This window comes from Penicillium roqueforti (assembly GCF_015533775.1).
Source record: "Penicillium roqueforti strain LCP96 04111 chromosome Unknown scaffold_33, whole genome shotgun sequence".
Lineage (NCBI taxonomy): Eukaryota > Fungi > Ascomycota > Eurotiomycetes > Eurotiales > Aspergillaceae > Penicillium > Penicillium roqueforti.
Window position 1 is genome coordinate 123,683 of NW_024067597.1, and position 12,945 is coordinate 136,627.

Sequence of the window (12,945 nt, forward strand, 5' to 3'; positions counted from 1 at the left end):
GGTATTGTAATATCGCTACACTAAATATTCAGAATCTAAGATTGATTATTGTCTATACATCAATGGGCCGTTTATCATTGAAGAAGCGGCTTCCACCCGATCTGCTCACTGGCCGAGTCACTGAGAAGATCGGTAGAGCCCGTATCAGCAGTCACACCACTCCCTGGACTATCCTGCGATGATGTGTGTTGACTAGAAGGCGATACTGCCCCGACCTTCGTCTGAGAACTTAGTGATAGCGGTTTACGAGGAACAGCCGGTCGAACTTTCGCCTTTTCAACTGCATGGGGCGATAAAGACCCCGTGGGGGACTCGAAAGTATCGCGTCGCGGAGGTAGCATGGGCTTCTCTCTCGTATCTTGAACCGGGTCGGTGTTTCTGTTCTTTAGGGAGCCTAGACTTGGTACCCAATCGACATCCGCAGAAAATGGATTGGATTTTCGTTGAGGATTTGGAATATACCCTTGCTTCGGTGGTTGTACTGTTGCCTTTACGGATGCGCCTGTCATGCGTTAGGAACACCCGCCATATCCGCAGACCAAGACACTCACCATTGTCTAGCCACCACCGGCTTCTGTCAGAGCTTGCCGGTGGCAGCCCCGGTGCGATAGAAACATGTGTTGTCATTTCGTCGTCGTCCAAGTCCAGAAGAGAGACAGAGTCTGCGAAAGAATTGTGACCGTGGCCCTGTTTCTCCTCGTATATCGATTGTCTGAGGCTTTCTTTCAGTGCATGGTCGACGATATCAATGACACAATCAAAAGTTGCCCAGACGGGACGATGGTCAGACACTTTCAAATCCGCAGTTTGGTAGTTCGTTTGCCGCAGATTGCTTCCTCTCCATAAAATTCGGTCACACCATGCAGGGATTCGTGATTTTTCACTGCCATATGTTAGTTGCCTCTTGGTTAGATTCACAGTGTACTTACGACGTATCATAGATGTCTCCCCCAACGTCGTACTTATAAGTCGGCGGAAACTCGATTGGGCCTTCTGAATAGAATTGAAACACCCTGCCCGCTACCATCTGTAGATTCAACTATTGTTGTTAGCCCAACGTCGGGTGTCAAAGGGTTATTTGCCTTACTTGATCATTGTCGTATAGCCTTTGGTAGTCTCGCTGTAAGATGAGCTCTCTTACGCTTGGGTTACCCAACCCAATTCGATAGTTGAAATCACCTAACCAGATCACTGCGTCATGATCAGCGATTGACCGGTTCTTTTGAAACCTCAGCGCTCGGTCGATGATCTCATAGTCTCTATTTCTTTCATCGTAGTTTGCAAACCCGGCAGCAAGATGAGCGGTAACGAAGCAAATACTCGTGTTGGAGAAGTCGAAGCGAACAGCACAGCCGCCCTTGTTACCAGCAATCCCAGAAAGGCCGGTCTGTGAATACCAGTTAGTTGGAATAGCCCCTTGGAAAATGTAGAATGACTTGCCTTCTTCACACTGCCTTCAACATTCTTGATATACTTCAGCGAACTCTCTTTTACGTAGAGCAGAACAGCAGCGCCGACTAGCTGGCCACTTCTCAGGTGCACGTATTTTCCAGTCCCTTTCATCTTCGAATGGGTGTTTAAACAATCGTGGACCGCTCTTTCCCAGACCTTGCGGGTGCTGGGATCGGTGGACATAATTTGCTGAGGGCTCAGGGCGACGATTTCCTGGAATCCGACAACAAATATTGTTGGATCTTCGTCGGACTCATCCGACTCCGGGAAAAGCCACGGAGTGAGATCAGTACCTGGGCCTTCATTACGTCCATTCACATTGAAAGTGCCAACCCAGAACCGAACTTGTTTTCGCGAAGAATATTCTGGAGTTCGGTGGTTCAACTCCTCTATAACCAAATCATTGATTGGATCGTAGAGGTATACAGGGAGTTGATTTGTGAGCCTCCCTAAAAGAAGATCAATCGTCCTCTGTCTAGCCTTGTCCGTGAAATTGTTGACATAAAGTCGAGTAGCACTCTTCCGCGCATCTGCAAGTGCCCCCGCAAGTGACATCTTTCCGTGTCGGGTGAAAGAGGATTTGAGGGCGCCGGTCCCGGCATAAATCTTCGAAAGAGCATCACCATTGTCCGCCCAGATGGTGGAATGCCGAACCTGCATGTCCGAACTGAGCCTGCCGCCTTGCTGCGATAAAAAATACTCCAATGCCATCAAACTGATGATAGTCTGGACGAGGTTTGTTCTATCCAGGCAGTCCAGGCAATTGGTCCGAAACACACCCTCTTGCTGTAAAATGACCGAAGAGTTGTTCACTGCATCATCTCTGTCGTAGGGGGTTTTGTTGGGACGATGTGAATCTTCCGACAAAAAATAGGAAAACTCATCTAATGAGTTGACAAGCTCATGTTTGATCTGGGAGCTAGCCTCATATCCCGAAGGACCTCGGGTCTCAGCAAGAAAATCATATTCGGTAAGTCGCAAAAGACTCCGATGTGGGGACGTCCCGTCACCTTCTTTCTGTCGCGTTGAGCTCTTGCTGATGTGCTTTCGAAACTTCGACGACAACTCTGCTTCTCCAGGCTTCAGCTCACTTAGCAGATTTACCACATGTACTGCGCCATATTCCAACTCCAGAGCTTCAAAGTGTTTGTTAAATGCGTGCTGCGTTGCGTCGCTCGACCGCGTGACCTCAATCTTTTGCTGCCCCGGAATGAGCCCTGGGGCTTGTTCCCAGAAAATAGGTACCGAGCCTCGGACTTGGGCATATGAAAATGCAATGCCCGGTGAAACCCATAGAATGGTTTCGGTTTGCACGAAATTGGCGACATTCCCATCATCGTCAATGCCTCTCGAGTTAAACCTCGTACCAGCACGGCGAGAAGCTTGCCGGGATATGATTGTCAACATCGAAGGGAAGTTTGTCCGCACATGAGGAAGGATTGAAACCGTCGCTGGCACTTTGAGTGTACTGGCAAATCCACGGATAACACAGGTTAACATCTGCGATGCATCTAATTTGGCCTTATCTGATGGTGGCAAGTGGCTCCGAAACAAGAGAAGCGGACTGATCATGTAAGAGTTCCACAGCATATCTTCATCTAGAGTATCGATGTCGAATGCCACGGGTTTGTTGGCCCTTGCAGTATTGTTAGTTGAAAAAGATCGGCCAGTGAAGAACAAGGAGCGGATAGCTTACCGGTCTTGGAGGCGATCCGTAAGGTTAAAATCGAGACTGTAATAGAAACTCCCATCTCCAAGGAGCTTCTTCAACGCCAGGAACGGATGGTCAGTTACCACATCTTTCCCGTCCGTGCCGAGTCCCTCCTCGGCGGCGAATTGAGACCCGGTCTCATGGTCCAAACCGTACTCGTATTCTGAACGATTGAGACAATCTTATATTGTTAGCAATTAGTCGGCCAGAAAGGTGCATAGGAAACATACAGAAGCCTACATTGTCAATTCTTGACACGGTTTCTCCGGGTCTCACGGTGGCAGCTTGCGAGGAGCCGGTGACGACGCAGACAAACACATCTTCGTTGAGAGTAACAAGGCCGAGAGTACCATATCCATATCCCAACGGCCTGTAGCCTTCCAGGTCCACTTCCTCTAAGTCCGAGAACTCGACTTGACAGCGTGGGCTGTCCTTCGCACTGGTATCGGTTGATGTGTAGTGGAACACTAGGGCATGTTCGGAAGAGACCAGCGCAATTGTACGTTGAGGTTGATCTCGACAGAGAACCCGGAGATTCGACATGGCGCGAGAGAAATCAGAGTGTGGGGAGAAGCAGTGGCATTGCTTACTTCCACACCAATAAGTCTTATCCTATTTCGGCGATTTCTATGTCCTAGAAAAGGACCACTTCACCACAAGAGCCCGAACAAAGCGAAGAAATAGCTTCGATTCTCAATATTATTAAAGAAGTCCTCAATAATAATAATATAAGAATTATTGTCGAGCTGAGGTGGAGTTGTCAAGAGCTCTCCCGGTCTATTCTCCCCGCGACGTCGGGAGCCCTGGAACACCGGCCTTATCGGTTGCTTACTCATCCCGCGTCTCTCCACTTTTTTTTCTTTTTCTTTTTTCGATTCTTCGTCGATCTCCAACAAACACATTTCTCTGATTGATTCGATATCGTCGTCATGGGCTTAGCAGGGCCGAGGAAGTATGCGACCCAACTCATCCTTTCACGCATGATTTTCTAACGCCCGAGTAGGAGTACCAAGATCGGCAATGATCCCAATAACACCAACTGGACCCGGTCCACAACCGGATTCGGACATCGGATCATGAGCTCTCAAGGCTGGACTCCTGGAAGTCTTTTGGGAGCAAAGGACGCCACGCACGCCGATTTGTTGACCGCCGCCAGTGCTTCCCATATCAAAGTTACCCTCAAGGACGATAATCTCGGATTGGGTGCTCGTATTGGACGAGAGAGTGAGCCGACTGGACTTGATGCCTTCAAAGGATTGCTTGGTCGTCTCAATGGCAAGAGCGAAGTAGAACTAAAGAAAGATGAACAAAAACGTGATGACGTTCGATTGGCTCGATATGCTGCCCTGAAATTTCCGGAAGTCAGGTTCGTCCGCGGTGGACTGTTAGCACAGGAGAAGGAAATCGAGATTCCTCGGCCGACCCCTAAGGATGAAACAGCCAAGAGATCGAAATCGGACAAGAAAGAACGCACAAAGACCAAGGACGACGGAACCTCTTCAAGCGAATCTGATGCCCCAGCCCGCAAATCCAAGTCCAAATCCAAATCCAAGAAATCGCGCTCTCGAGACGAAACAGATGGCAACGAATCAAGCTCGGAATCAAAGAAGAAAAAGAAGTCGAAGAAGAGGAAGGCAGATTCCGAGCAGAGTGAATCTACAGACAAGGCATCTGAAGCGGAAGTCAAGGTAGCTGCACCAATTTCTAGGGAGCGGCGGCCTATGGGACGAAATGTCACTCGTTCACGCCATATCGCCCAGAAGAAGAGAGCTATCATGGACGAGAAGTCTCTGAACGAGGTAAGCTGTGCAGCAACTATTTTCCATTATATCTTTGCTGACCTTAACCAGATCTTCATGATCAAAGCATAGAGTTTATGCAAGTCTGCATCTGAAGCGCATTGGATATAAAACTTGGAGTTATTTGGTGTTTTCACTTTCTAAGATTTCCCGTCTTGAACTAGATATATCCTGTTATAAATCAAAATAATTTCAATCTCAACTATTGTTATATCATGTACTCCGTATATACCAGCTACCCGTAAGCGACCACTCAGGGTGGTGACGCATACGGGTTATAGTTTGCTGGGCGTAGACGAAGCAAAGTCTATTGTAGGGAGTTATAGTTTTGCCGAGATATAGATTACCTAAGCTAACCCGTTCCCCGGGCCGGGTGCCTTGCAGTATCCACATTCAACGTCATATCAAACCTCAGCGTGTTTGTCCCTAATCGCGGATTGCTCGGCATTGAGGGTGCACAGTCCCGACTCACGCCTTAGGAGAATTTGTACAGGTCACTTGCATCGAATCCCCGACGGAGAATCGTTCCGCGATCTACCACAACTCCCATAATCTCTGGCAATCTACATGAACTTTTAGCACCTCTCGCCCTGCCACGACCCGAGCGGAGACTGGGAGCTGTGCAGAAACTGTGCCACCACAGAGGGTTGTCCCTCCTCCCATTCAACAATGAACGGGGAGACGTTGTCAGCTGGACAGGCCTCGGCGTCCACATCTCAGTCGAGTCGCGGAAGAAAACAGTAAGACAGGTCCAACACCTCTTGAATATATCCGTAACTGACTCATATAGCATCCACTGGGCACCTTTGAATATTGGTCTTGAGAGACGCCTACAAACATTCGTCGTGCTATGCCACACTTTGACTATCGCTATCTTCCTGACTATCTTCTTTTTTACATGCGCCATCCCGTTGTTCTGGCCACTTTTGGTCCCATATCTCGTTTACATATCTCTTTTCTCTACCGCTGCTACATCGGGCAATCTCAAGGGACGTAGCCCATTCATGCGCTCACTTCCTATCTGGAAACTGTATGCATCTTACTTCCCTGCTCGTCTTCACCGCGAGGAGTCACTTCCGTCTACAAAGAAGTATATCTTTGGATACCATCCACATGGTATTATCTCCCATGGTGCGTTCGCCGCATTTGGGACGGAAGCTTTGGGCTTCTCCAAACTTTTCCCAGGGATCACCAACACTCTGCTGACGCTGGACGCGAACTTCCGTATTCCTTTCTACCGAGAATACGCACTTGCCATGGGACTTGCCAGTGTTTCCCGGGAATCCTGTGAGAATATTCTCACTAAAGGAGGTGCAGACGGAGAAGGCATGGGACGAGCAATCACGATTGTCGTGGGAGGTGCCCGGGAATCTCTCAATGCCCAGCCTAATTCCTTACGTCTTGTGCTGAAGCGACGAAAAGGGTTCGTCAAGCTCGCTATTCGAACGGGAGCTGATCTGGTGCCTGTCTTGGCCTTTGGTGAAAACAACCTCTATGATCAAGTAGACTCGGATCAGCACCCGATCATTCACAAGCTTCAGATGCTTGTAAAACAGACTTTAGGATTCACCATTCCCCTGTTTCATGCACGTGGGGTTTTCAATTACGACGTCGGACTGATGCCCTATCGAACTCCCCTAAATATCGTCGTCGGACGACCAATTCCGGTCATGCAGCAGCAGAACCGCGACAAGATCAACGATCTATACATTGATGAACTTCATTCTCGATATGTGAAGGAGCTGGAGCGCTTGTGGGATCAATGGAAGGATGTCTATGCCAAAGACAGAGAAGGCGAATTAGAGATTATCTCATGATACTACATCTTTATGTACGGGTTGACCGGTCTACTATGACAACATGTGAACCCTATGGGGCATATTATACAGCAATACTCATAGAGAAATAAGCCAGAAATGAATCCGTACACTCGATCTCCAATGTAGTTCGGATTAAATAACACGCGCGAAAAAGTAAACCTATGAATTGGGTATCAGATCAGACAAAATCAGAGCTTGCGCAAAAGCATAAAAAAATAGATAAAAAAGAAGAGAAAAAAAAAAAAAAAACACATCGAGGCTTTCATCCTCGGAATGGCGAGCTGAGGTTCGGATCGCATGAGGTAGCAGTTGGGTTTAGACCTGGCACTTCCGCTGATGAGGATACTCGTCGGCTTTCACTAGCAATGCTCCTGTTCTTAGCACTGTGCCCACTTTCTGCTCGAACCTGAATCATTTCCTCCAGCATGCGTGAGACCTCGTCCATATTCTTCCCCGGGTCCTCCTTTTCACTCCTATCAGACAAGGGACGCTTGCCTGGACTCGCAGACAGTGCACCGAAGCCATTGGTCCCTGCAAAATTGTCTACATCTCCTGTAGTAGAGCCATTCTTGCTCTTCAACTCTGGTGACTGCGAGTCATTAGTCACAGCAGCCAAGTCTCGATGCCTAGCTGCGGACCGAAGCGCAGCAAGCATACGATCCTTATCATCGAGCTGCAACCGAAGCTCATTGATCTCCATGTCTTTCTCACGAACCACAGCGGAGACATCTGGATGCTCGGCAATTGTAGCATTTACAGGCTTAATGCCCCCTGACATTCGGGAATGACTGGACCGTCTTGCCTGAAGCAGCCGGCGCTCTAGGGTAGAGATGTAACGGTTCTTATCACCGAGATCAGCCTGCAGCGCAGTGATCTGTCGTTGCAAGCTGGCTTTGCCATCACCAAATTCACCAAGGTCGTACTCGTCCTCGTTGCCAAACGAACCTCCCGTGTATATCATAGCCGACGACGGATCGTTGCTATTGACAGACATGAACGAGATGGGCCGAATCGATGAATGACCGGCACCCAGTGTAGATTGGCTGGCGGACGAACGTAGTGAACGTGAACCCGAATCCGTTGCAGACATGCGAGAAAAACGCCCAAACGCAGAGAGGCTATTATGGTTGTTGACACCGGTGGACTTGGAGCTCAAAATCAGGCGATTGAGATGTTCGATCCGCTCTTTGAGCGCAGTCCGAGCCAACTGCATTTCCAACACCTGTTCCTCGTGTCGGACCTGTGCTTCCTTTTCATATTGTTGTTCGTCCCATTTGAGTTCCTTCTCCGCTTGGGATTTGGCCTGAGTATCAAGCTGACCACGAAGAGCCTGGATCTCCATACGGTACCGTTCAAGTAGTACCCGACTTCCGGAATCACCGCCACCGCCGCCGTATGCCTCCTCGGCCTTTTTAGCATGACTGACAATATTATTCTTCGCTCGCGCAGCGAATTTCATGGTATTCAGAGTTTCACCGGTATGCGAATTGATCGCACTCGAAAACTGAATGGTGCAGAGAATACTCACAAGCGAACCACCGGACAAGGCTGGTTGTAGGAGTCTGGTCAACTTGCTATCCCGGTAAGGCAAATGCCTCCCGTCACGGTCCATGGGGTTGCCTTGCTTATCCTTATTTTCCGAGAGCCGAGAGATGATGGTTCCCAGAGTGAGCAGACTTTTGTTAATATGAGAACCTTCTGTGCGACGTTCTTTATCATCGGCCGCACGCTCAGAGCCAGCCAGATCAATCAGACTCAAGGTCGACACTCGCACACCACCCGGGGGAATCCCGGCGCGCTTATCTTGAGAGCTGCCGGATGGCACTCGCTCTCGACTCTCGACCACGATCTGAACCACCGCGTGACTTCGAGAACTGCGCGCATTGAACTGTGTGCTGCTCGTTCGTCGTGCATGGTCACCCCGGGCGATAACACGGAGGAGTTGTGTCGGGCTCTGGACAATCTCTTCCTTGAGCGGCGTTGCATATACTCCTCGTTTGCTGTCCTCTCTCAGTTTGATTTCCTCCTGCTGGGTTCCTGCGGGGGCGTTGGCAGCGGAAGCGGAAAGGAGGTCGTTAATCTTCTCGTTGTAGATTTCTAGATAGCTGACCCGCAGTAAGAATTCCCGATGTGGGGTCTCTCTGATGAAGGAAAAGATGTCGGTGATTGCGAGCGGGATTACACCGGGCGAAGTGGCTGTTCCCTGCATAGAGAAGGTCTTTCCGGTTCCCGTCATACCATATGCAAACACCGTTCCGTGATAGCCCTCCATAACGCGCCGGACCAGACGTTTGGCAGCCGAATCATAAACCTTGGCGTTGTTTTCTTGTGGATTAAAGACATTATCTGTTCAACGTTTAGTTACGAGGGGTGGGCAAGTGAGTTAAGGAGTATCATTCTCACCATAAAAGTAATCGCCTCCTTCTTTCCCACGGTATGAGATGAGGCTTTGCCGGCTATCGACGGACCATTCGCCATGATTGCGGGGAGTTTCCCCTCCGCTGTTGTTGTCTGGACGAACGCGCACGCTGACCAGCACATTGCCTTTGAACTCCTTTGGCTTAGAGCTTGATTTTCCCATCGCATCATCTGCATCTTCAAAGGTTGTCGCACTCGTTGAGCAAGATCCTTGGGCAGAAGAACTTCTGCTGTGGGTTGGAGACGCCTCTTGATCTCGCGCGTCCCCACTTGATATGTATTTCCCCTCGCCACTGCCGTTGAGTAATGATAGGGTTTTGGAGCTCCGATAACTGCTCGTAGTGCCTGTGCTCAGTCGCGAGCTTCTTTGGGGTCGCCCGTTGGAAGTAGCACCTTGGATTCCAGAGATCGATGATGCAGTGGATGGACGACTGCTGGCCTTTGGTGGTTGCGGGAACGAGGCGATACTAATTGTTCGTCGCAAAGATTTGTCGGGGCTACCAGGAGTGCGCCCACCGGAAGCTGACCGAGCCGCGTTTAGGTTGGAGGTTGAGTTTGAACTTGATAGAGGTGACTTGAGCGATGGTTTGGGGCTCGATGGGGTCCGCAATTTGGAGGTCTGGTAGGGGGATGCAGCATGTAGCGCGTCGGAACCCGTCGACCTTCTAGGTTTCGAGTTGGGGAGGGGCTGCGACAGCTGCGAGGGCTGTGGCAATGTCGACATTGAGGCCATGGCGAATTTGTATCTCCTAATGCGAAATGGGGATGTATTTAATGGGAATCAGTGAACGCGATGGCCATGCGGGCAGATTGACGAGGTCGAGGTTGAGCCTATGCCATTTTTCAGAGTTAGCCAAATGAATAAGACGTGAGGATTGGGCCCAGTCAAGGCCCATGAGATAAACGGGGATTCTACTGCAGTTTTTTTCGCCAAATGCAGTCTTGGGGGGATCGTCAAAAAATACATCGCACACGGATGTTATGATGTTATGATTTTGGTCTCGGGTACTCACGGATTCAAGACGTGTGATGTTGCAATCGCGACGGGGTAAGAAAGAAGTGGAGATGGAGATCAAAGAAAGTCACGAAAGGTAATAAAAGTAATGAAAAGTAAAGATGAAGAGAGACGCGAAGACGCGAAGACGCAAAAACGCAAAGACGCAGAGAGATCAGAGAGAAATGCAAATCGAGTCCCCGCAGAAGGTCGGGGCCAGACTGCGTGTAAGACTATATTTATGGATGTCTGGGTGTTTTATATTACATCGTCTTCTCTAAATCCTTATTTCAATCCTTATATCTATCTATCATTCTCTGCTCTGCTCCTCTCTCCTTCTCTCCTTCTATCAGTCCCCCTAGACTCACTATCATAGCTGAGAAAGCACTCTCCTTCTCTTATATCTCCCATAAGAGCCAAGTATATGAAAAAGGGGTCGCTAAACCATCACACCTTTTCGACGTTAAACCGAAGGGGGAATTCGCTGGGAAGCTCGGGGCATCTCATGTCCAATGATAGACAGTGGAGGTTTCAGGTTCGGGTCAGGAAAAAGGGGGCGAATGAGATGTTTAAGTCTGCAGTTCGTTTTTTTTGGTGGGACCAATCTCATTATTTCGACTTCAAGGTAGGATCGGGAGATTGGGAGCTGCTCCTGTTGTCCTGTTGTCCTGTTGTCCTGCCACATTACCGCTTGCCCTCAAGGGTTGAAGGAGTAGACTCCAGGTACTCTCCCTCTAAAGGTGAAGCTTGGGATGAACTCCTGTTCGAGACAGTACCAAAAAGATAACGGCTATTCGAATCAAGCAAAGATTGACGTCTAAGCCAAAATTAAAATTAATCTGACGTTGATCCTCATTTGCGTCCCGTTGTCCCGTGATCTGTATATCTGTATAACTATGTACATCTGCATCTGCTGTATACACTTATATGACTGCAACATACAAAGTACAGTGTGTAACTAACTAACTAGTCATATTTATATTGGATCTATTTGTCATTCGGATAACCTCTTTTTATTTCAAACTCAATCTGGAAGCGAGGAATACATCTATGCAAGGGAGCCTATACTCATAGATCGCAGCCCTAACTTGAACAGTGCGAACAGTGCAACGTGATAGATTGGTGATCGTGGGGAAAATCCATAAAATCCCTGACTGGAGGACAATCCAATAGTTGTTGCACATGTCAATGTCATGCATATCTAGGTAGTGTCTCGTAATACACAATACTATTATTAGCGTGCTTTTGCTTTTCTTTGTCTATACTGTACATCGAATATTGTATTTTGTCTCTATGGTGTCATTATTTCATACCGAAATCCAGTTGCCGGGCAGCACTGTTGAACATGCCCTCATCCAGCTCGCCGACACGTCGGGTCAAATCATCGCCCATCTTTTTAGTCCCACCCGATTTCCGCGGGAGATCTTCATTCTTGGTCGGACGGGGTTCAATGGTCCACCAGTTGTGCCGCAAGCACTGGACAGCCGTACTGCGCTTGCGGGGATCAAGCGCACACATCGACATCAGCAAATCGGCACCCACCGGGCCTGCAGTGGGGAACTGTCGCATGAAGAAATCGCGCCCTTGCAACGGTACCAAATGGGCCTTGTCGGTGGGAATGTAGTAGGGCAACTTGCTGACCCCTGGCCAGTTCTCCTCTGTTGGTGTGCCGAACGCTTCGCAGATTTTGGAGGTTTGGTCCAGGTCGGTGTTACCTGCTACGAAGGGAACCCGTAGCAGGAGCTCGGCAAAGACCATCCCCATGGACCAGACATCGACTGCGCCGGAGTACTGTCGCGCACCGTAAAGAAGCTCGGGTGGCCGATACCACCGAGTGATGACCTGATGGGTCATGTTGAACAAGGGATCGGCAAAGGATCGGGCGAGACCGAAATCGGCCAATTTGACCTCCCCATCTGACGCGATCAACAAGTTGTTGGGCTTGATATCCCGGTGGAGAACAAAGTTCTCGTGACACCACCATACACCCCGGGCAAGCATCCCCATCCAAGCCTTGATATCAGCCACACCGTAGTGAATGTCACTATCTTTGATGAGCATCTCAAGGTCTCCACCAGGAAGAAACTCAAGAACCAGGCTTAGATTTTGATCCTTGGAAGAGAAAACATCGTGGAGGGCAATGACATTGGGATGTTTCAGCTCTTGAAGGTACTTCACTTCACGAACCGCGTCCATAGCAAGTCCATCCTTGTATTCGGCATTAACTTTGATCTTCTTGATCGCGACGAGGGATGACGGATCGTGTCGGAGGTGGCCAACATATACCACGGCATATGTACCCTCTCCTACTTTTTTGTCTAGTTTTAAGTTAGCAAATTGATCCTTAGAAAGTAATACAGCACATATTCAGCTACCTTTGACGTATCGTTCCCGAATATCGATATTTAATTGTTCGGTAAGTTCGCGATCCCCATTCTGCACAGGCTTTGCCACAGCTGCAGCTGCAGGCCCAGTAATTGAGTTCTGTGCAGCAGTGGCTCTGAGTCTGATTGCTGTATTTGGGGAATGCACAGTCATGGATGGCGAACGAGAGCCGAAGGGTGAGAGTGCCATGATTAGAATGATTTGAAGCAAAAAGTCAAACTCCTGGGATAGACAGTATTTAAAAAAAAAAAACAGCCACAGATACTGAGTGGCTATTCTTAATATTAAGAGATCATCTTTAGCAAAATATCTTCTAAAGTCAAGGCAGTAGTGTCAAGACATGAGGGCCGATGTCATTCCCAAGAT

General features: G+C 48.9%; 5 protein-coding genes across 5 annotated transcripts; 2 read left to right on the forward strand and 3 right to left on the reverse strand.

Annotated features, from left to right (window-relative positions):
- Nucleotides 1-74: 74 nt before the first annotated feature.
- LCP9604111_8458 (SacI domain and endonuclease/exonuclease/phosphatase family protein) lies at nucleotides 75-3,706 on the reverse strand (the record flags this gene model as incomplete). The annotated part of the gene is made up of 7 exons (XM_039076603.1): nucleotides 75-502; nucleotides 552-883; nucleotides 930-1,039; nucleotides 1,088-1,387; nucleotides 1,441-3,088; nucleotides 3,149-3,344; nucleotides 3,394-3,706. The coding sequence occupies 7 exons, from the start codon at nucleotides 3,704-3,706 to the stop codon at nucleotides 75-77; spliced, it is 3,327 nt and encodes a 1,108-aa protein (XP_038925517.1).
- A 386-nt stretch (nucleotides 3,707-4,092) lies between these two features.
- On the forward strand, nucleotides 4,093-5,034 carry pxr1 (telomerase inhibitor/ribosome biogenesis protein PXR1; the record flags this gene model as incomplete). The annotated part of the gene is made up of 3 exons (XM_039076604.1): nucleotides 4,093-4,115; nucleotides 4,167-4,962; nucleotides 5,014-5,034. 3 exons carry the CDS (start codon nucleotides 4,093-4,095, stop codon nucleotides 5,032-5,034), a joined length of 840 nt encoding a protein of 279 aa, XP_038925518.1.
- Nucleotides 5,035-5,631: 597 nt separating this feature from the next.
- LCP9604111_8460 (uncharacterized protein) lies at nucleotides 5,632-6,779 on the forward strand (the record flags this gene model as incomplete). The annotated part of the gene is made up of 2 exons (XM_039076606.1): nucleotides 5,632-5,702; nucleotides 5,753-6,779. 2 exons carry the CDS (start codon nucleotides 5,632-5,634, stop codon nucleotides 6,777-6,779), a joined length of 1,098 nt encoding a protein of 365 aa, XP_038925519.1.
- Nucleotides 6,780-7,044: 265 nt separating this feature from the next.
- Nucleotides 7,045-9,933, reverse strand: LCP9604111_8461 (putative kinesin family protein (KipA); the record flags this gene model as incomplete). Its single annotated transcript, XM_039076607.1, has 2 exons — nucleotides 7,045-9,128; nucleotides 9,186-9,933. 2 exons carry the CDS (start codon nucleotides 9,931-9,933, stop codon nucleotides 7,045-7,047), a joined length of 2,832 nt encoding a protein of 943 aa, XP_038925520.1.
- A 1,563-nt stretch (nucleotides 9,934-11,496) lies between these two features.
- Nucleotides 11,497-12,768, reverse strand: kin28 (TFIIH complex serine/threonine-protein kinase subunit KIN28; the record flags this gene model as incomplete). The annotated part of the gene is made up of 2 exons (XM_039076608.1): nucleotides 11,497-12,512; nucleotides 12,570-12,768. The coding sequence occupies 2 exons, from the start codon at nucleotides 12,766-12,768 to the stop codon at nucleotides 11,497-11,499; spliced, it is 1,215 nt and encodes a 404-aa protein (XP_038925521.1).
- Nucleotides 12,769-12,945: the final 177 nt, after the last annotated feature.